Source organism: Cynoglossus semilaevis, chromosome 1 (genome assembly GCF_000523025.1).
Source record: "Cynoglossus semilaevis isolate Cse_v1.0 chromosome 1, Cse_v1.0, whole genome shotgun sequence".
Taxonomy (NCBI): Eukaryota; Metazoa; Chordata; class Actinopteri; order Pleuronectiformes; family Cynoglossidae; genus Cynoglossus; species Cynoglossus semilaevis.
The window spans coordinates 27,027,799-27,049,940 of NC_024307.1; the positions used below are offsets into that span (position 1 = coordinate 27,027,799).

Genomic DNA, 22,142 nt, shown 5'->3' on the forward strand with positions numbered 1-22,142 from the left:
TGTGTGTTTGTGTGTGTGTGACTGTGACATTCTTGTCCAGATTTCTTGTCCTGAGCTGCTGAGTCCAGTACCAAACTGGACTCAGCAGCTCAGCAGGTTTGGAGAATATTTTGGAGAATGTTGTCCTGGACTGTGGGTTTGGGATTCAAGGCTGTAAAGATTTCAAGTTAAAGCTCAGAGCTGCAGCAGAGATCTGTCAGCAGTTTCTCCTTCAGTGAAATCGATTGCTCTGTGATGCATCGTCACCAGCAGCAGCAGCAGCAGCAGCAGCAGCAGCAGCAGCAGCAGCAGCAGCAGCAGCAGCAGCAGCAGCAGCAGCAGCAGCAGCAGCAGCAGCAGCAGCAGCAGCAGCAGCAGCAGCAGCAGCACCTCCCGCTCTGGGGCCAGAGAGGAAACTGGTGGGGGAGGAGGGTGTGAACAAAGACATGTGGGCGTGGAGATGCAGAGGCATGATGTGCACATGTGACCAGTGTCCTCCCAGGAAGAGTCCAGCAGCTGGAGTCAGGGTCAGTGGATGAGGCTCCACATCCAACTTCATCCAACATCATCATCCAACATCATCATCCAACATCATTCTACAACACCTATCATCATCCAGCATCATCCAACTTCATCCTACAACATCATCCAACATCATCCTACAACATCCAACATCATCATCTAACATCATTCTACAACAGCTATCATCATCCAGCATCATCCAACATCATCCAACTTCATCCTACAACATCCAACATCATCATCCAACATCATTCTACAACACCTATCATCATCCAGCATCATCCAACTTCATCCTACAACATCCAACATCATCATCCAACATCATTCTACAACACCTATCATCATCCAGCATCATCCAACTTCATCCTACAACATCATCCTACAACATCCAACATCATCCTACAACATCCAACATCACCCTACAACATCCAACATCACCCTACAACATCCAACATCATCATCTAACATCATTCTACAACAGCTATCATCATCCAGCATCATCCAACATCATCCAACTTCATCCTACAACATCATCCAACATCATCCTACAACATCCAACATCATCATCCAACATCATTCTACAACACCTATCATCATCCAGCATCATCCAACTTCATCCTACAACATCATCCAACATCATCCTACAACATCCAACATCATCCTACAACATCCAACATCATCCTACAACATCCAACATCCCCCTACAACATCCGGCATCAGACAGTGGTGTCAAAGCCGTCACACATTACCCAGAAGCCATCAGGCCTCTCCGACACACTGCTCTAGACCGTGATTCAACAGTTGGCAGTAGAACTCCAGTGTTCTTTTTCTGCTGGTCCAAGGACAACATGAATCTGTCTATGGTCAGAGCAGGTCATCTGGAGTTAACTGTAGTTATCATGTAATTAACTGTGATGTTTCAGTGGATCAGCGTTGCTTCAGGCTAATGTTTCTTTGAAACGCTCCCTTGATGAGATCCAGCAGACAACATGTCTCACTCCACAAATCCACCACTTCACATCCAAACACGTACAGAGGAAGACTTCAGGAGTGTTGGTGGTTTCACTGAATGACTTCACTCTTTATATCAGTGATAGACTTCAGGAGTGTTGGTGGTTTCACTTAATGACTAACGTTAACCTTAATGTAACCAATGACGCAGCAGTTCTGGTTATAAACACTAGTTTTCGTCATGGCCTTCGGTGCAGAAGGATGAACGTAACAAACACAACAAGTTCTCAGGGAGATTAAGCTCAAAAAAGATTTTCAAATTTGGGTCTGCACTGTACTGGTGCTGTACACAGTACTTCCTAAAGTAACACTTCAAATATAGTTTGGTACTGGACCATACTGGACCCTGGTGGTGGAGCAGAGTCAAAGTGACCAATCAGACAAACGTCCATCATCACAGTTACACACTGAGTCTTCTTACCTGTGGGTGTCATGTAATACGCCTCTATGTCAGCCATGTCCGTGTGCAGAGCACAGTCCAAATAACTCTGGATAACTTTCCTGCTGTAGTAGTAGCGCGCACCCATGAGAATGAGGGGCGCGCAGCAGGTCAGTGTGACGGATTTGGTCACGTAAAAGCACATTACTATGGAGAAATGGAAGAAAAATAAACGAAACCTGTCAGAAAAGAGAATCAGATGTTTGATTTTTGGAATTGGAATTTGACCCAAAAAAAAGACACAAAAAATGACATTTGCAAAAAAGTATCAAATACATCAACATTTAACACATTGTTTAATGTTCACATACAGGCCACTGTCCTCTAACTGCCCCCTGGAGGGTAGTTCCTTTTTTTTAAATTGAAGTTGAAATATTATTTTGGCAGAGTTTTGAGGGGAAACTCCCAACTGTTCATTCCACAGCTTTTCTACAAATCACGACCAGATCATACTGGAGCAATTAGTCGGGTGTGACGCTGGAAATGGATGGGGAGGGGGGAGGTGCGGGGGGAGCAAGACTTCAGGCGGTTTGTTGGTTATAGCCTCGGGGCAGGCAGAGGTTCGGGGACGTCCGGTGACATGCAGTGCGCCTCAGTGTGGTCAGCGCTGGAATCTGGATCAGAATGTGTCCTGATGGTTGATGAAGACTGTGGACAAATATGTCAACAACCTCATGTCCTTGGAGTCAACGTGTGGACTCTGAGATCTTATATTCAAACGTGTTTTCATTGGTCCGTGTAACTGTCAGGATTCCACAAGGTTTGACATTAACTACGGACCGATCTGTGTCAGTGCGGGACTGGTGCATTATCTGCTGCTGCTGCTGTGACGATGCGCAGGCGGAGGGAAAGGCGCACGGCTGCGTGTGCACGCTGCTCATGGGCGGGTTTGCTTTGTGGGGGATGCGTGCGCGCACCCCGCAAACCAATCCTCAAATTGCGCTCTGATTTGTACGGCACCGGCGGCGTGACGTCGTCACCACCGCAGCAGCAGCAGCAGGAGCAGCAGCAGGAGCAGGAGCAGGAGCAGGAGCAGGAGTGGGGCTCTGACTGTTACTCACTAAACTGCAGTACAGCTCCTCCTGGCTGCCCACACAGGTGGGAGAAAACACACTGCATTTTCCCTGGTTCCCTCCTCCGCTGCTGGTGCGACGATATGATGTGGTCTTCTCTGAGCTGGAGAAGAAGAACAGACAGAGGTGTGTGTTCATTTTTTACTCTTAATATTTTCCTCATTTAGACACCTGTAATTACTGTGATAATTGAGTGATAAAAATATCCAGTAGTCAAGTAGTTATAAGATGATCTGGATGACTGAGAAAAAAGAAATGCTTTTCAGCTATAAAAATGTATTTGATGACGTATTGGATATCAAAATATTCAAAAGAAATGAACATAAAGAAAATACAATTTTCTCTATTTTACAAAAGGCTTACAAAAGTTATTTTTCTTTAAAATCAACTAAGAATGCTTCTAGCCTGTATGTTTAACCCTTAACAAGAAATAAATTCACATATACTCCAGGACAGAAGTTCAAATTTTCGTCAACACCGGTGGCGAGCTCACGCCGCCCGGGACGCAGGGGCAGCAGGAGCAGCAGCAGGAGCAGGAACGCCGGTTCCACACATGCATCCAGCATGCATGCACACATGCATGCGCCTGCCCGGCCATGCCTGTCTTTTGTTGCTGGGTCGCTCGGTAAAGACGGATGTTTAACTCAACTGTGAGCCGAAAGTAAAGAACGGTTCGATTGGTGTGTTTTGTTAAAAGAGGGGATTTTCCCCCGAATCACATGATGATGATCACATCAGTAAAACTGTGAGAAAAACACGGACATATTCCAGGAACATCGCTCGTTCTAAGACAAAGTCCCTGCAGGAACAGCCGAGCCGGCACATGGGCTCGGTTCTCCTGCTGCAGAGACCCGCTCCTACTCACCTGTCAGGAGAGCGTACAAAAACTGGGTCCGGGGCTGCTGCTTCAGCCCCCTGAAAGCCGTGTTGGGTATCCGCTCCATGATACCCTCGTAAAAGATGCGGCGTACCTCGTCCTGATCCCCGAGCTCGAACTCCCGGATGAAAACCGCATCTCCCCTCATCACATCCTTGGCCTCGGTGGGATCCACAGCCGCGGCGGCGGAGGAAGTGGAAGAACTCCACATGATCGACTCTTTTTTGGTCCCACTCCCAGGTATAGCCTCGTGTTCGTCCGCAACGATTTTAGTCTCGCAAACCATTTTTGGAGACGATAAATGCATGCAACTGGCCGCGGAAAAAAACCCAAGGAGAGTTGGGGGGGTGGAGAACGAAGTGGTTCAGAACCCGGCGGTAAAGATGGTGGCGGTGATGAGGGTGAGGATATGAGGGCTGGGTTTTTTTTTTTTTTGGTTTTTTTCTGAAAAACGGAGAAACGATGGAGGGGAGGCGACGGAGGGGGATGTTCTGCTGCAACCCTGAGCGTTTCTGACGACCAAGACTTGTCAGCGTGATCCGGGCCGTATTTATAGGCAGGCAGGGCGGGTAGCTACGGGTTCAGGGGTTGGGGTTGGTCTTCCCTCTGCACAGATTGGTGGAAATGATGCATTGGTGAAGGGGAGGAGGGAGAGACTCTCTATTTCTGACGAGGTGCATATATAGACGGGCAGGGGAGGGGGTGTGATGGAGAGAGGGGGAGTGGTGATGTGAGCTCGCTCGGTTTCTCCGCAGGTTTGCCTTTACGAGTCTTACAACGCGGAGTACCCCCCGCTTTGTTTAGGTACCGTGAACGCGCCATTGGTGCACAGGCGTGAATGTTGGACGTGAGTACAGTGCGTCAAACTAAAACAAAAAACAAAACAAAAAACATTTGTGTTAAAAATGAAAGTGTGTAAAATCATAACCAGGATTTACTTTCTATTTCATTTCTTACTGTCCAGCACAATTCAGCTAAACGCACCACACTGTGTTGCTGATGCTGCTGATGCTACAGATGCTGTGGCTTCACGGACGCTGCTGTGTATCACTGTCCCACACATCACAATGAAACCTAAAGGCAGCCCAGCGTCTGGGCATCGAACCCCAACCCTCGATCGTCTGCTGTGACGAGTGACAGCTCTGCTGCACTGCAGTGATTCCTCCATGGACGCACGGCTCCGTCCCCACATGGAGACGCGCAGTGCACATCTCTGCGCAGCTGGAACCTCCCAGCATCCGCGGGAGTGTCGGTGGAAGCACGGGAGACGGTGGCAGCGGTTCATGATGATGAAGATGATGAAGATGATGAAGCTGAGTCTGGTCCTTTGTTGTCCCTGGACCCTCCCCTTAATAAAACGCATCTGTTTTTTATGTGCTTTTATTTTGAAATCATCATTATTATTATTATTTTTCTAATAGTTATTTATTATTTTATTGGTTAACTGTCGTGACGTCGTGACGTCCAACAGTCATACTGTCATCCGTATAAAGGTGTGGGTGACTGTCTTTGTTGTTGCGGCTCCTCCACAACCATCACTCCGCCGAACAGCAGAACTAGTTTGAACTGGAAGAAACCTGCTATCGATAAGGCGCTGCGTCCACCCCCACTCCCTCCTATACTTTAAGGTTTCCCTGCCTCCTCCCCTTTATCCCACTCACAGACCTCCCTAGGCGAGGAAGACGAGGAACAGAAAGTGAAGGTGGAGGAGGAGGTGCACATATGTGCTCCTCACCCCTGTCCAGCGGAGAAGATGGATTGGCTGTGCAGCACCTCTGCAGAAAGTGCAGTCAGTCTGTCTGAGTGTCTGACTACACAGGGTGGAGGTTGGCTTTGCGCATGCGCACTACATCCCTATGCCTGCCTGCCGGCGGTGTTGCCTTCCGGTACCGTCGATGATTATACAACAATGAAACAGCACGTTATCGCCAAGGTATCAGGGCAGTTATAGGCAAATCCAAAGGCTGGTCCGCGACCCAATGGTAAACCTTAGATAGGTTATAGGTGGCCGGAAACTTTTGACAATTATTTGGTTTTCTAATCAGGGATTATTAATTATTATGGTCGTTTTTGTCAAAGCTAACGGGTATCTTTAGTCATGCACTGACTTTGACTAACTTCTCAATTGTGTGTATTTCTGCTTTGACTGGGTTTTTTAATCAATTTTAGCCATGTGGGGTCTTTTTTCTTTTAGGTAACTATAATCTTTTTTCTTGGCTAACTTATTTCTGTCGTATGATTTGTCATGTTTGGTCTGCGTTACCCTTTCACTTACATTTACTTGTTGTTGTTGAAATACTTGTTCTATTTGTGTCCATTTCGGGCCTAGCCTGGTTGTGCTTTCCTTCTCCTTTCTTTCCTCCGCACGCAGTCCTTAGACAAAAACAGAAGTCTTGGTCTGTGCAGGTCTACACCATCACCAGTTGTCAACATGATCTGCTCTGTTCAGACGTTGCAGCAGAGATGACAGCAGGCAATTCTTTCACTTTCATTTCAGTTTTCTGGAGCATTACCTCAAAATAACGGAAATGAAAGTGCAGTCTGTGCAAATATGAACCTGTCAACAACAGGCAAGACAGACGCCGCGGTAACTGAGCATTTACAACTCTACTAGCTTCCGCCCCGGTGTAAGTGAGACAACTACAACACTTACAGAGAGATTGTGAAGGATGAGCTTCACATTAGGTTGATAAGGGACACAAATTTAATTTGGGGGGTTTTTGGACCTTACCATTTACTCCTGTGCTGTGACTTTTTGTTTATTTTACTTCAAGAGCCCAAATTCACAAAACACATTTGTCTCAATGGACTTTACAGTCCATTGAGAAATGAAACTGTAATCATTCAGTGAGTCTGAAGAGCTGTTCTTGAGTCTCTCTCTGACTGGATTTCTTTATGGTTTCACAACTTATCTCTCTCAAATGTACAATAATATCATGAGTTTTTTAAGAATGAGGACAGTGAAACATAAACAGTCAGACAAAAGAAGGAAGTAGAAATGAACCTGTTTGAGGTTTTGGAGACTGCGGACGTCCGCTCGTCTAAAACCCCTCCACCAAGTACTGATACTCACTGGAGTATTGGAGGTAGCAGTGAAAACTAGTAACTCCTCTGTGCTGGACTGTGATGTGGAAGAGTGAACGGTGTACAGAGCTGCACAGACTCTGGTTCTCCCTCCATCACTGATACCCGTGCTCCAGACTCATGTCCTTGTGACAAACCACAGAAATGCTTTTTTCAGTAATAATTCATGTTCTTGACAGAGCATTTGTTTTTTCATCTTTGTGGTTTAAGTTCCTCTGGGTTTTCTCTCTGGTATCCAGACATAAAGCTGTCAGTTCTGTTCACTGTAGATTAAGTCAGACATTTCCTGGATTATGATCAGTTGAGTCTGAAGTTGCAGTAGTTTAAACTGTAGTTGATGGTATGTCACTCTCTTTCTTCACCTTCATGTGATTTTTGACAGTAACGTGTCTGGAGTCAGGCCTGTCTGTGGTGTTGGAGCTTCTCTCAGTTGGTTTTAGGTTCAATAATCCAACAACAAAACCCGAGGACCAACTGCTTTTTCCTGTGATGCTCAATAATATAACAAAAGTTCATAAATTCATACTGTGTAGTCCACTGAATTAGAGGACAACTTGTCTTTCTGGGTGTCCAAAAGCATAGTGTGAAGAATTTGCTTCTAAAGAAAAAATATTAAAAGAAAATTTTAAAAAATCAATGTTTGATTAGTTGACTTAAAGATTGTCCATAAATAAAGATAAATCAAACATGTAGAAATGAACCAACAAACCAGCTTACAGCTTGGATAGCTGAAAGTTGTCCAGGAAAATGTCTGTGCCTGTGAAAAGCTGATCAACATCAACTGTTAATTAGACACAACATCAAATAAAGATTAATTTGGACAAAACCTGCTAAATGTTAACCAGGAAGAACCTAACATTGTGGTACAATAAGTCAAACTTTTAATATTAGTTCAGCTTAAAAAAGTCTGTATTTCTCTGACTTTTAACCAACTAACTAACTAACTAACTAACTAACTAACTAACCATACTGAGTGAGATTTTCTTCATTTGTTCTCTGTATTTTTTCTCTCAGCTGAACTGAAATTCTCTCCGCATGTTGTTCCAGTAATCTTTACTGTGACCTCTGACATTTTTTTTTTTTTTTTTTTTTTTTGCAGCGTACTTCCTGTGCCATTTTCCTTCTTGTGGCCTAAAGATCACATCTAACCGTCTGCCTCATTACTGTGACCTTTGACTCCATTCAGCTACCAGTTGATCCCAGTTGGACTCACAGGTACAACCCACACTACTGCAGGAAAGGTTAGGGTAATTTAAGGCAGCTTTGTCTACATTACCCCAGAAGAACGAATGCAGAAGCAAAGTAAAGCCAGTGATGCCTTCACTGACCACTGAAACTGGTGGATTGTACTACTGCACCCCCTTTAACTAAACAAACCAGGGGTCACAATCTGAGCTCCCTGGGTGCTGCTGAAGGGTACTGCTCCCCAGTAATGAGTAAAGATGATTATTCATTATTATTGTTGTAGTCCCATGGTGCAGTGGTTCAAACTCCAGAGGCACCACATGCTTGGCACATACAGGAGGCGGACCCTTGAACCAGATCTGCTGACAACACAAGAATTTCCCCAGTATGGGACCAATAAAGTTCAAATAATAATAATAACAATAATTATTATTATTAAAAAGCATACATATAGAACAAACATCACCCTCAGCTGAACCAATTTACTCGACTCAAAGACAGTGAAACATTATTTTTTCTGCTGTAAAAGGCAAACTCCTGCCCCTGATCAAAACAAACTGGGAAGTAAAGTCAGGTCTGTCACTAAGTTACTGAATAAAAACAATAAATCCCAAAACATATTTCTACTTTGTACACAGACATTTTGCTGTGTACAAAGTACTATATGTCTAAGAGTGATTTGTATTCTTATACAACAGGAATGAACAAATAATGACACAAAATTAAAGGAAGTTTGAGATTCGATCAAAATAAAACTAGTGAACGTATAACATAGTCAGATGGATGTCTCCCTCTAGCGGTCATGTGCCACATGCACAACATTATCTCTTCTTTTTATATATTTGACAATATGATAAAATGAGACTGTTTTACAGTCCTCTTCACAGAACCCACCTTTAACCTGTCAGAAGGTTAACAACTATCACAGGTGTCATTCCTACCACAACTCTCATCTCATCACACTCATCATGTTTCTTTCTATGTTTTTTTCCCCCCTCAGGTTAACGTTTCTGCAGTGCTGCTCGTGTGGTCTTCTGTGACGCTGTGAAAAATTGATGAGAGATGTACAAAAATATATACAGATGTATATTTAATGTATTATCACGTATATCATTAATTCATGGTGCCTGGCTAACAGATCCTGTGGCCCTCTGATGTGAACGCTGTAGGACATCTGAGCCTCACTGACCAGAAGCAACGGAGAGTTTTATAAACTCTTTGTAAACCATAGTTGATGGTTTCAGGGACCCTGGATGTCCACAGTCTCCTTCTGTCAGCTGCTCTCTCCACTAGTCATCAGCCTCCAGGACAAGGTTCCTTGGAGTCCTGCAAATGAAAATTGGTAACAAAATGATACCAATTGTTCAAACATAGAAAAAATACTGAGAAGAAAATTAAACAATCCTGGAAAGACTTACTATAAGTTGTCCAGGAAAAACATTCCTTTCAGGTCATACAGTTTCCTCTTCCATGCTGAGCAACCTTCAAAGTAGAGAGCTAACATTGGTCTTGATCTTGGTCTCTTCAATCAGGTCATGTGGGAGAGTATGCTCCGACCCCTGACCTCCACTAACACAGGAGGACCAATTGGCCTTCATTTCCCCCCCCACTTTAGTTTCTGTTGCTTCGCCCGGGTCAATAAAAAGGGCAGCATAAAAAAGTTGAGAGTAGAAAATATTGAGCTGTTTCTTTCTGGAGAATTTTAAAAAGCTACAGTCCTTCAGTGGGCTTAGGCTATACAGAGATGAAAGAAAAGTCGAAAGGCCTTTGAACAGAGTGAGGGTGTGTCAGAGGAGAGTGTGGAGATTATTGGACATGAAGGAACTTTTCAATGTGACTCCTCGTTTTGTCAAACTTCTCCAAGACGTTCGTGTGTGTGTGTGTGTGTGCGTGCACGTGTGTACAGGCTTGGCTGCTTTAAGCCGCTGAAGAAGATTCATGTGGTGCAGTAGGAGCTTTGATGTGCTGGTGCTGGTGCAGTACCTGAAGCTACCTCTAGGCTGTCAGCTCAGTGCAGGGCGCTGGCTTTTATCTCGTCGGTTCTTATTGTATTTCGACTCCACCTCTTTACAGTTGCAAAAGAAAATGGAGAGTGTGGAGAGTGCTGCATCACTGCGACACCACGAGCGTCCTGCTTTGCTTAGGGCTCCTCCTGCTGGTGGAGATGGGTCCCTGCAGTCTCGTCTCTCATTCCCTTGCTGTAGTCTCTATTGCAAATAAATAAAAAGGTGTGTGTGTATGTGTGTGGGCGGTTGGGAGTCGATGAGGTCAGCAAAACCGCAGGACCTTACGGCATCATCTTTCTATGTGGCCACACACACACACAGACACAGACACAGACACAGTTTGTGGCACTGCAGCAGCAGTAGCAGCTCCTTTAATAGAAGAACAAAGTAAGTCAGTGATGCTCTCCTCCAGGGAGCTGCCTCCAGTGTAAAACTGAACTCCAGGGCAGTAGTCAGCACTTACAAGGTCGCGCACCCAAGCGACGGCCCCAGTGGACCATCAAAATTATGAATATGGAAACAGTCAATAAAAGTATACATATGTATAATCGTTAATCTGTGTAATAACAAAGTACACCACAACACTGCTTTGACACAAAAGCAAATAAACAAAAAAACAATTTTTAGGTTAGACCTAGGTTAGCAAAATATAAAGAAAATCCATTATTTTACCTTTCAAAATGTTCAAAAGTCAAAACGAACATGTTTTATATCCAGGACCATGGACTGTTGCTGGTTTAGGAGTGTGTTTTGCAGGATTTGCTGGATACCGGCTGTCAAAATAAAAGACGTTGTTATATACAGTGGTGATTATTATTAAATTGAGTGAGTACAATGCACAACAAACTCTTAAATACTTGCTTATTGTTTAAAATGCCAGCGTAATATAAGTTGTATTATTTGGTTTAAATTTTCCCAATATTTGTTTTTTAAAAGCGATTCGATTGTCATCGAATCCAACTCGAAGAGAACGAGCCAATCGGAGAGGAGAAGAGTTGGCAGCAGTTGTGCGCTGCTTTATAAATAAACTGGAGCAACTCGAGCATGGGCGTCGACGATTCGGAGACGGCAGCGAGCCGAGTCCTCCAGGCTCCTCCGGAGTTTGTTCCAGAACGAGATTGTTGAATTGATTATTATAAGATCAGAATCATAATAATCACGGTCTGAAATTTAGCAAAATTACTTTCATTATTCCTGTGAAGTACTTGTTCTACAGTTTAACATGGTAAATGCCTAATTATGTCATTTGAATCTGAATTTGAACATTTGCAGCAGTTTCTCTCTGTCTCCTCCAACCCTAACATTACAAATGGCCTGTCTTCGGCTGCTCACCACAACATGGGCTCCTCTCTTTCCCAGAGACTGTGCTGCAGCCAGACCAATTCTGACGGTTTGGACAAGAGTGACTCACTCATACTGGACCTTTATGTTAAATTAAAATCATTATAAAGGAAAAAAAACAAAACAACTTTTACCCTTCTGTGGAGGCAGTGACTATGGCTACCTTTCCAGAAAGGTTACTCTGAGACACAGTGTTTTTCTGAAGGCACCTGAAAACACTCCTCAACATCACCTGTGAACACACAAGATTCACAACAGCCATTACATATTAAATAATAATTTCTCCTGGACACACAAAGACATTATCTTTGATCCAGATAAAGTATTAACAACAAAGCTATGTTTACACTACATATTCCCATTTCCCAACACGAACAGAGCTGTATGTAAAAGACAGTGGCGGGTTTGAGAAGTATTTTCTGTAATGCCCCTTATTTTATTTAAATTTAAATATTTTATATCAAAATAAAAGTTAATAAAACACAGACTGAGATGTGCTTAGTTTTTAGCTTAATATAAAAACACTTGTATTGTGCTCATGTGATTTCTTACATATTTGTTATATTAAAACACAATTTTAGCTGGTTTTATATTTATTTATTTATTATTTACATTTTTTATATTGTGGGTTTGCAATTTACGACACGATATAATCGTCTCTGAACACAACACAGATAGAACGAGCCAATCAGAGATTAAATGAACCCTCTGTCGTCACCTCATTGTGCTACTTTGCAACTAAACCGGATGGATCTCGGTCATGTGCAGCCAGAGTCTGCTTCTTTTGTAAATCAGTCTAAAACGTCAAGATCCTAAAGTAGGCGGAGACCATTTTGTTGTCATCATCGAACATGATTGAATGTCGATGACCGCAGACTTTCTGCTTGAATAGAAGTGAATTTCATGGTGAAATTAAACGCATACTGATAACGGCGTTTTCCACGATAAGGCCAGAAAAACAGGTAAATGGTGTGTATCTTCCATGGCTTATGTGCTTTAACCAACAAGAAGCGTTCTGTAGCAGTAGCCGGCGATGCCATTGTTGTTGTTAATGTTAGCATTAGCAGCAGTAACTGCAATAATATCCAGCGTTAGCTCCAAGGCTAGGCTGCATCAAATTTGTTACACATTAATGTATTCAGTTTTCATGTGAATTCGATACTTTAATATTGAATCTTGCGAAATTCTACCGGCATTTTGTAGCATATATGCTAAGGTTAGCCGTCGCTGAATTTAAAGTAACGTAACTGGGCGTGGAAATGGAAGACAGGTGTTACTTAGTTTCGGCTCATTTCTGTCCCTCGGTTTTCTCTATTACTCTGATTGTTGCGAAATTAACGGATTTAACCACGGATTGTAGGAACGTCATGCAGGTGTACAAGGAGGCCGCCGAAAGATGAGTCGTCCCCAGACTCGGCTGTTGTGCCTCGGCAGCACCGGCTGAAAAGGACTATGGATCTCCATGGATGAGCCTGACTGACCAAGACTTTTTGTTTTTCTCTAAGACCTGACTAAGAATTTCTTCACATAATGTCTGTCTCCGTGAGTACATAACTGTTTTTAATTATCTGATGAGTTCGCACATGTGTAGCATTGATACAAACGGAAAACTGTGATAACAAGTCTGTTTCATTATTGTACGGACTTTACCGAATCTGGATCCACGCCTGTTCCTTCAAGTCTTTGTTGTCATTCTTTAGTACATTTGTGGTGCTTCTCTATCCATTTACCCTTTCAAAATTTAAATGGTGAAATCTGAAATCCTCTTTTGCATTTTTGTAGAATTACTGTGTAGGGTACTGTTTGGCCACATCCGGTTCTTTTATTTCACAAAAAATGCGATGCTGCAGTGAAAATCCTTTTCTTAATTTTGATAAAGTTGTGAGAAGAACTTTGTACAGGTTTTATTAAGTTCTTCTTTTCCCATCGCCATCAGTAGGAAAGTCCTATTAAAGCAAATACAGATAAAAAATAAAACAAAAATAAATTTGCAAATAAAAAGCAAATTGACTCGCAGAGTTGGATGTAAATGGATAATAAGAAGAGAAACATGATCGAAGAATCAAGGTGTGTTGTTGTAGTGAGTAATGTGTGTAGTGGTAATGCTACACCACTTGAGTGCCTGACATTTTATTATTCCGTGGACTGCTTTACTGTATCTCTCTGTTTTATCTGAATACTTATCGCCTCCATTACACTTTTATGGGAGTCCCACATGGCTCCATTGAGCCCCGTGGTCCCTGGGGGGGAGAGGTCTTTAGAAAATGAAAGGGGGTTTGGCTCCCTGTCATTGGACTGGCAATTAAACCCTAAACATTGAGGGACAGATGTGCCCCTTGCCTTCCCTTCCTCCCCCTCTGTCTCTCATCCCACTCATTACCATTAAGCCCCCTGTTGTCCATTTGATCATTGATCCTCCCTTACTGTGCCCCCTCTGCTTCCTGCTTCTCTCATGATGAGTGGTGCAGCTAGAAATTGAGATTTGTCCTTAATGACGGTACCTTTTACTTTGTCTCCTGTCATCACTCTGGCTCCGTCCAAACAAATCTGTTTTGGTTCCAGAATGCAGCAAAGCTACTTCAGATGCACCAGTGACAACGACCAGCCATAAAGAGGAGTTTAAATCCAGCACTGGGTCTGATAGGTTTGTAAAGATAGATTAGATAGATAGATACCGTACAAGAAAACAGTTCTCGACATCAGGTTGGATTTGTTCCAGTTTAGAGTTGAGAGTAATCAGTTCTTGCACATGGTGTCAAAAAGAACAGCCAATGAGATTCTTAAATGTGGTAGTCCACATTTTAGATACACGTTAGAATACACGTCATGTCTTAAACAGCCCTTGTCACAACCATGTCAAAGTAACTGGCTACTCAGTTTAAAGATATAACATAAATATAAACCTTCAGTCATCTCGGCCTTACAGGCTGTAGATGAACAGAAAATCTCTGAAGATGTTGAATACTCCGCTACTACAAGCAGTGCAGGTCAGAGGTCATGTCTGAGTCGAACATAAAGTGATTACTATCAATGCAGCCATTACACTGCCATTCATTCTCCTTTCAACAACTCCACACTGTTTATACTGTGACTAAACATCACTCTGTCAATGGACGTGTTTGTTTGTTCAGATGCTGCAAGAGCCTGTTGATTAAAGCCTCCTTTATAGAGCCTGTCAATCTGTGTGTGTGAGAGAGAGAGAGAGCAAATGACTCTGTTTGACGATTTTTGTTTCTGTATTTCTCAGACGGTTTTGGCTAAGGCGCTGTTTGACAACACAGCAGAGAGCCCCGAGGAGCTGGCTTTTCGGAAAGGTGACATCCTCATGGTTCTGAATCAGGAGCAGAGTGGTGGACCGGGCTGGTGGCTCTGCTCCTTGCATGGAAGGCAGGGCATTGCCCCTGCCAACCGCCTCCGTCTCCTTCAGACGGCTCCACCCCCCAACTCAGATCTACGGCGCGGCCCCAGCGAGGACTCAGTTTACCTGTCTCCCTGCCACCCTCTGACTCGGTCCACCGTCAGCAGCAGTGCGGAGGAAATTGATGGGGTGTACCGCTCGCCGCCTGGTGTGGGTGAGGGTAGGGGAGTAGTGGTGGCTGCTGCATTGAGACCAGGGGAGCTCCGCAGAGTTGAGGGGGGTCGTCCCCGCTCTCACTCCAGCTCAGGCATCAGGCCCAGGCCTGACTGGGACATTGGGGTGGCAGGGCGTCCACGCTCACCTTCCCTTAGGGGACGTGGCACAGAATCCACAGGAACACTTTATCAGACTCCAGTGAGTCCAGTACCATCAGCAGCGCAGCAGTGCCGACAAACTGCAGCCCTCATGGCTGCAGAGTCGGTCTACCTCTCCCCCAGTGCTGCTCAAAGGGCAGCAGATGAGCCAGAGGACACTACGTATCTGATCCCCAGGGAAACGCTGACAACAGGACCCTCAGAAGACTGTTATTTGGTACCGAAAGGTACACCGCTGGCAGGTGATGAAGTTTGCCAGTGTCCTTCAGGAACAGCAGCAGTTGGAACGACCAGTGCCCCCCCTGCTGTCAGTGGTACACCCCAGGCCAAAGTGAGTCAGGACACACCTGGAATGTATCAAACACCCACAGCCGTGGGGGCAAATCTCCACAGGACTCCAGCCGCTGTTTTGGCCCACCAGCATCCAGTTCCATCGTCCCCCTCTCATGCATCTCCCAGACTTAACCCTGCAGTTTCCAGGGGCAAACCTGGCCTGGCCACTCACCGCGGATCACCTTTGTTAGTCAGGGCAGGCCAGGTCAGGGTTCCCGGATCACCAAATTTTGCTCGCAAACCGCCACCACCAGCACCTCCTGTGAGGGGCGTCACCAGGAAAGATACACAACAAGCAGCGCTTTCATCTGTTGATGCTAATGCTGTCCCTAAACCAACAGCTCAGAACAACTCTACTGGCCTGATGCCGGAGGAGACGAGAGACAGACAAAAAGAGAGTTCTCAAAGTGAGGACGAGAAGACGGTCAACGGGCTGGACAGAAACAGCAGTGTGGACAAGAAGAAAGGAGAAGGTCAGGAGAAGTTACACTCTGTCAATGAGCAGGTATGTACTCTCCACACCCTCCCAGGTTAGGATGTTGTTTGCATTCAAAATTCTCTGCACCAGTAACTGGTTCATGTCTCTGTGGGCAACGTAGGTGTACGACACTCCTCCCACTGGTAGGTGGCAGCGTCCTGTCTTATCTTCTATTGGTGACGATGATGGCATTTACGACACCCCACGCAGCGTCCCACCACAAGACTCTGACACTGAGGTAGAATTAACATTTTATTGAAACTGAAAATGAAAAATGTCAGTCATCATTTAATTTGTCATTCATTACAAAAATCTGTCCTTAGTCTCAGCCAGGGTAACAGTCCAGTCTTCCACCATGGTCAGTAAAGGGTGAATTAATGTATAAACTTTAATCAAATGACATCACAGCATTAAAATGTCCCACCTTCGTCTCCAATACGACAGTTTTCCATCTGGTTTTTTTTCCACTCATTTTCCCAGAAACTCACTGGAATCTGTGACAAACTGGTGTGTTGACATCGTGTCTGTGCATGTGAAGAGATTTCCCCAACAGCAGATGAGCCAGTATCAAGTACCCTGTCAGAACCTCTCACATTCCCACTGCTGTACAGTACTGCAGTATCTCCCCCCCCACCCCCGATAGGCGAGGCCACACCTGTCTCTGTCTGCGGTGAAGCCTGTCTATCCAGTCCACATGCTGCTTCTATTTTCTCCCCAGTCACACCCATCTGTCAATGCCATGCTGAGGCCCAAACCCCACCACTGCCCCTCCCCCTCCTCCTTCCAGTGGTCTCCACTTTAATGTTACTTGAACAGCCTGCCTGTGGCTTGATGACGACTTCCTCCCCATCTGCAATTACTGTATGTTGCAGATGTTTCCTCTTTGATGTGATGTCCTCCAAATGTTGCTGTTCTGTTGGTGGTCAGTCTCTCAGTTTCTGGTTAGTTTTTGGCGTCACCACTTCATCTCTGCAAACTGGGTTTTCCCTAAGTAATTTGCATCAATGCCCATTGGCATTAGTTTCACATAGCATAAAAAAACACCAACATAAAATTCAACATGAACGTAAGAGCCGCATCAAACCGGGCAAAGAGCCACATGTGGCTCCCGAGCCACAGGTTGGCCATGCCTATACCATGGCATCAGTATCAAACAGTTGTGAAGTTTATCAAAGATAAATTATCAAAGCAACAAAAAGGCTGCACTGACAAAATGACCACTAGGTATAAGTCAGATTACAAATGTATGACAACAAACATGTGCTAATGAAGTAATGAAAAGTAAATATGTGGAAATGTTCGAGTCAGAGACCTTAAAAAAAATTCTGTCTCCACCCTACAGGTCTACGATGTGCCCACCATTACTCTAAACGCCACAACAGATGTTCACCCTGATGAAGTCGACGAGGTCTACAGTGTTCCCACACTTCCGGGTGTTCCTCTGGGACCAGGAGAGTCCATGTCCAGCTTGTCCACTGAGGAGGGTGCAGGACATGTTGGACAGGTCTATGGTGGCCCTGGATCTGAAAAACGAGCCAGCAGCGGCTCCTCGGAGCCTGACTGTGGCATTTACGACATGCCTGCCTTGACTATTGAAGTCCAGCCTCACTCCTGCTCCTCCTCCTCATCTTCCACCTCTGCTCGGCGTCTGTCCTGTTCTAGTAATGGTTCTGGTGACGTGACGTGGCGAGCTTCCCTCTCCAGCCTGGTCCAGTCGGTGCTGAGTGCGGCCTCAACCTCGGCCTCCACCCTGTCGTCACGAGACCTGGCCACATCACTGGCAGAAATCCTCTCCACCTGGAAGGCCAGTCACCTCGGTGACCCCCCACCTCCTCTGCAGCAGGCGTGGGCACGTCTCTCAGACCTGCTGCCAGCTTTATCAGCAATAGGCCCTGCACCTCCTTCTGAAGGTCTCCTGACACTGGTTCAGCGCTCCCTTGAGGAAAGCGCACTCCTTTTACAGGCTCAGGGCCGGCCCCGTTTACCTTCCCAGGAATCCCTGTCCCGTAGACCGTTGCCTGCGCTCCCGGTGCCTGATGGAAAGTCACCTGGAGGTGGGATGGGTTCTCGAAAAGGGAGCTGGATCCAGGAGAGGCCTCTGCCGCCGACTCCACAGCCTGCTTTCCCTCTGCCTCCTGCTCCTTCAACAGTGACCATGACAGTGGGACCTGTTGACGGAGAGGACGATCCCAGCAATGAGTACGCTGGTATCGGACTGACCCCCATCCACCCACCAGTACCTTCTGGAGACAGTGTGGGATATGTCAAACTCCAGGTAGGTCTCACAGTGACCTGACCGTCCTTTATGTACAGGAGTTGTTACCGTTTGTCTTTAAACCTGTGTGGAAACTCTGGAAACTCTTCTGTTATTTTCCAAACCAGGGAAAACCTGATCTAACTGCTGATTTTGTGGCAGAGAATGGACAACTACAAGCCATCACTGCAGAACCAAGGGTGAGTCCCGACCTTTACATCACGGCTGAACAGGCAGTGAGAAGAAGAAACACTAGACCTATTACCTAGCCCTGACTCTCAGGTAGAATTCTTCCAGCTGGATCAGTGTTCAAAGCTGGTGGGTCCACACATAACTGTCAGTGCTGGTCTACAGCCGGAGCTGCTGCAGATGTTGATGTCACTCACTCTGCTCTGTCCATCTGTGACTCTGTGTCTGACTGCAGACACAGGTCCATCTTTGTTATATGTAAGTGTGTAGTTTCTCTTGCGCCAGCGCTTCTCACGCCCCTGAAGAAGCAAACAAAAGTTCACTTGTTAAAATTTAACACTGTTTCTTTACACGTGAGATAATGGCTTTAAGACGACAGGGTGAAAGACAAGCAGCCATTCATAAGACAAGTCTAGCTGAACATCAGCAGGAGACTTGTCTACTAGTCCACTCACATGTATCAGCATTACAATATAGTATGGTATTCTATAGTACAGTATAGTATGATATACAAAAGTACAGTACAGTACTATGTTGACTGTGTCTTTGACTTCTGTCAGTGTTTAAACACCATGCAGGTGAAAGTCTACTGTTGTCACCGACACCTGTGCTGCTGCACTCATGACATCATGACAGATGGAGGTCATGAAGGTCATGTCAGCTTCTGAGTTCATTCTTCTCTTCACATTCAGATGACACCCTCCCCCCCTCTGCCGGTGTCCCTTTCCCTGGAGGACTCGGAGCTGCTCTCCTTCTACTCCTCTCAGAGCCTGGCCCACCTCTCCTGCCTGGCTGACGCCATTGACGTGCTGTTCAGCAGCGTGCAGGGCAACCAGCCTCCACGCATCTTTGTGGCCAGAGGAAAGAGTCTCATTGTGACGGCACACAAGCTGGTGTTCATCAGTGACACCCTCTCCCGCCTCCTTACCTCCACCGACCTCCGGACCAAGGTGTGCAGAAGGGCTCTGATGTGAGGCCTTAGTGAAAACATGCGTTTGTCCAATGTGTCTAATACATTTTTTTGTCTGTTTCTCCCTAGATCACGGCCTCAGGGGGGCGACTCTGCCAGGCTTTGAAGGCAGTCGTGGTGGCAACCAAGGGTGCTGCCCAGAACTACCCCTCCGTGTCAGCCACCCAGGAGATGGTGGACCATGTGGCTGAACTTTCCCAGCAGGCCGCCGGCTTCTCCACTCTGCTCCAACGTCTGGCAGAAATCTCCTCATGATATATGATGTCATTTTTACAGAAAAGCGTTCAAACACTCCACCTTAGTCCACTCAGAAATGCCTTATTTATGGCTAGTGTCTTTGATTAGCAGTGATTGAATGGTTATTGATCTTCTCCGCAGCTGTGAGTCAGCTGGGTCTGGACTCTGATGGTTCTTCTATGGTTGGAGTGTGTGCTGTTTTTAGGTCTGTCTTTATGAACCCACCCCTGAGCTTTGACTCTGAGCACACGTGTCTTTCTCAGTATTAACTTATTGAATTTTCACAGCCCCCCTGCTGTGGCTTTGATGCTCCTTGTGAGCTGCTGATTTTTGGAGCTTTCCTCTGTATGTTGGCTGTCTCTCATGAAGGCAATGTTTCCTTCCTTCCTCTATTTATTCAGCTGTCCCTGTGCCCCAGATATAGCACAGAAGACATCCTGACTCCGGCTTACTTTAAAACTGTTACATTCTTTCTGTCATATTCATTCTGAAGCTGTAGAGGCAGCATTGCATCTTTAGGGGACTTTTTAAAGAGGAAATGAAAGCATGTGGTGTTTTTGTATGGAATCATTTTTGAGAACTTGCCAACTTGCCATATCACTGAAGAAACATTTTCTCATGTGTTCTTCCTGACAGAGACAGGAGCTGAGTCCTTTTATTTCCAGTGACTTAACAAGAATAATGGCAGTTTAGTGGCAAGTTGCTTAATATTGTTTTCCCACGGTAGTGTCATAATCTGGCAGTGTTTGTGAGAAACCTGTGTACCAAGGTTGCCAGTCCCTACATGTTCTGTTCTGTTCAGCACAGCTTTGTTTGACTTTTTCTCTCCTTGTTATTGTCATGTAGCCACAGTTTGTCTGCTCTTTAGCAGCATGGCTAGAGCTCGCTCACGGAAGACTACTCCAGGAACTGTCTGCTTTTACAGTGAGGTCTAGTCACGTCCAGGAATAATGTTTGTAATAATTCTCCAGAACCTTTTTACTCTATGCTCAGTTTGAACAGCAGTAGGTTGTTCTGATTGTTTCTGCATGAATGAATGCAGCACTACTTCTGACATGTGATTGGCTGATGCGATATTTCAGTCAGCGGACAATTGAATAGGTGTACCTATGCAGTGGCCGGTCAGTGTGCACACTGTTTCCACAGTGAAGGGGAGTTCACTGTACTGGAAACTATTTTTTGTTTACCAAGATGACACATTGACACGTACCTAACAGAAGCTGTTTTGCATGTCCAAGATCTGGAGTGAAGCACAATCAACTTTGGCATCAGTGTTACTGTTTATTTGATCAGAAGTCCTTTGTAGTTCTGTTTTTGACTGTTTCTGTCTGACTGCCATTATTTACTGCAGTCATCAGGTACAGTGTTTTTATGGAACGTTAAACAGACTGGAAGTGTGTTTTTTATACCTTAACACCACAGACCTTATATATTATTCACCCTTGGGCATAGTTTTCAATTACTTTTCAATTAATATTCTGCATTTTTATAATCCAGCATAGTCTGAGTAACTATATTGGTAATCTAAGGTATTGCATTACTCTTTTTTCACTTGTGTGGTTCATTTTTAACCAAACGTTTGCAGTACAGTTTGTTCTTGCCGTTTTCTGTTTTGCAGTGCCACCTGGTGGAGGTTATAACCAATGCGCCTTCCTGCCATAACACTAAACTGTACGAATGAAGAAAGTAACCTTTAGCTATAAATATTTATTATCTTAACTTTTTGCGTGATTGTTTTTTCCCCAGTTTGCATGGCTTTAAATCGCTTGAGTTTTATATAAATGTGCACATACATCACCAGGGTGATTTTTGGTGATGTACAATTTGATTTTCATCTATTTTGGGGAAGGGGGGTTGACAATTTCAATATATATGCCTGTATTTTTTTGTACAAATATGTTGGGTTTCTTTTTTTTTTTTTTACAGTTTTTTTAAAAACATGTTACTTTCATTGATATTTGCAGAAGATTCAAAAATGACTTCTGCAGTTAAACAGACAACCTCTTTTACACTACATTGGATGTCTCTGTGTTCCTATTCAGAATGCACAAATACAACTTTTGCTATTAAAAACAATGTTTTGTATTTTTATGTTGCGGTATTTGTTGTGTAAATGTATTTAAATATCCACATAAGACTGACACCTCTATGGATGTTAAAAATAATTGTAAACCAAAAAAAATATTTTTTCACAACACAATTTACTTGAAAAAAAACTATTTTAGCCTTATTGTTTTAGATAATGTATTTATGTACAATATTGAGGTGTATTAACCCAACCTTAAAACGAGGATAAAATATTAAATATTCGAGAATTGTTTTATTGATAGAAATAAGAATAAGAAGACAGAATAAGAATAATACAGACAGAATCATCGTTTTTATGTTACATGCCACCTTGTTTGAAAACCATTACATTAACCAATAGTGAA

The 22,142-nt window shown here is 44.4% G+C and overlaps 2 protein-coding genes and 1 long non-coding RNA gene across 5 annotated transcripts in view; 2 read left to right on the forward strand and 1 right to left on the reverse strand.

The window, feature by feature from the left end:
* nat8l (N-acetyltransferase 8-like) overlaps positions 1–4,802 on the reverse strand; it is a 13,821-nt gene extending 9,019 nt beyond the window's left edge. The window contains exons 1-2 of the mRNA XM_008323232.3: positions 3,890–4,802; positions 1,934–2,098 (exon numbers count right to left, since the gene is read on the reverse strand). Of these exons, the coding sequence (XP_008321454.1) occupies positions 1,934–2,098; positions 3,890–4,208 (484 nt within the window). The 5' untranslated portion in view covers positions 4,209–4,802. The remainder of the gene's footprint in view (positions 1–1,933; positions 2,099–3,889) is intronic.
* LOC107988553 (uncharacterized) lies at positions 4,003–9,160 on the forward strand. The gene is made up of 3 exons (XR_001760022.2): positions 4,003–4,141; positions 4,866–5,883; positions 8,085–9,160. It is a non-coding gene; the product is annotated as an uncharacterized LOC107988553 (long non-coding RNA).
* A 3,183-nt stretch (positions 9,161–12,343) lies between these two features.
* On the forward strand, positions 12,344–21,801 carry efs (embryonal Fyn-associated substrate). 3 transcript variants are annotated; one of them, XM_025058669.1, is made up of 9 exons: positions 12,344–12,479; positions 12,878–13,059; positions 14,080–14,161; positions 14,765–16,087; positions 16,182–16,298; positions 17,403–18,335; positions 18,443–18,514; positions 19,196–19,453; positions 19,543–21,801. In XM_025058669.1, the coding sequence occupies exons 4-9, from the start codon at positions 14,843–14,845 to the stop codon at positions 19,726–19,728; spliced, it is 2,811 nt and encodes a 936-aa protein (XP_024914437.1). In that variant the 5' UTR covers positions 12,344–12,479; positions 12,878–13,059; positions 14,080–14,161; positions 14,765–14,842; the 3' UTR covers positions 19,729–21,801. The 3 variants fall into 3 exon arrangements, with proteins under 3 accessions (XP_024914437.1, XP_008321431.1, XP_008321442.1); XM_008323209.3 differs by lacking the exon at positions 14,080–14,161; XM_008323220.3 differs by lacking the exon at positions 14,080–14,161 and having other exon boundaries at positions 12,346–12,486.
* Positions 21,802–22,142: the final 341 nt, after the last annotated feature.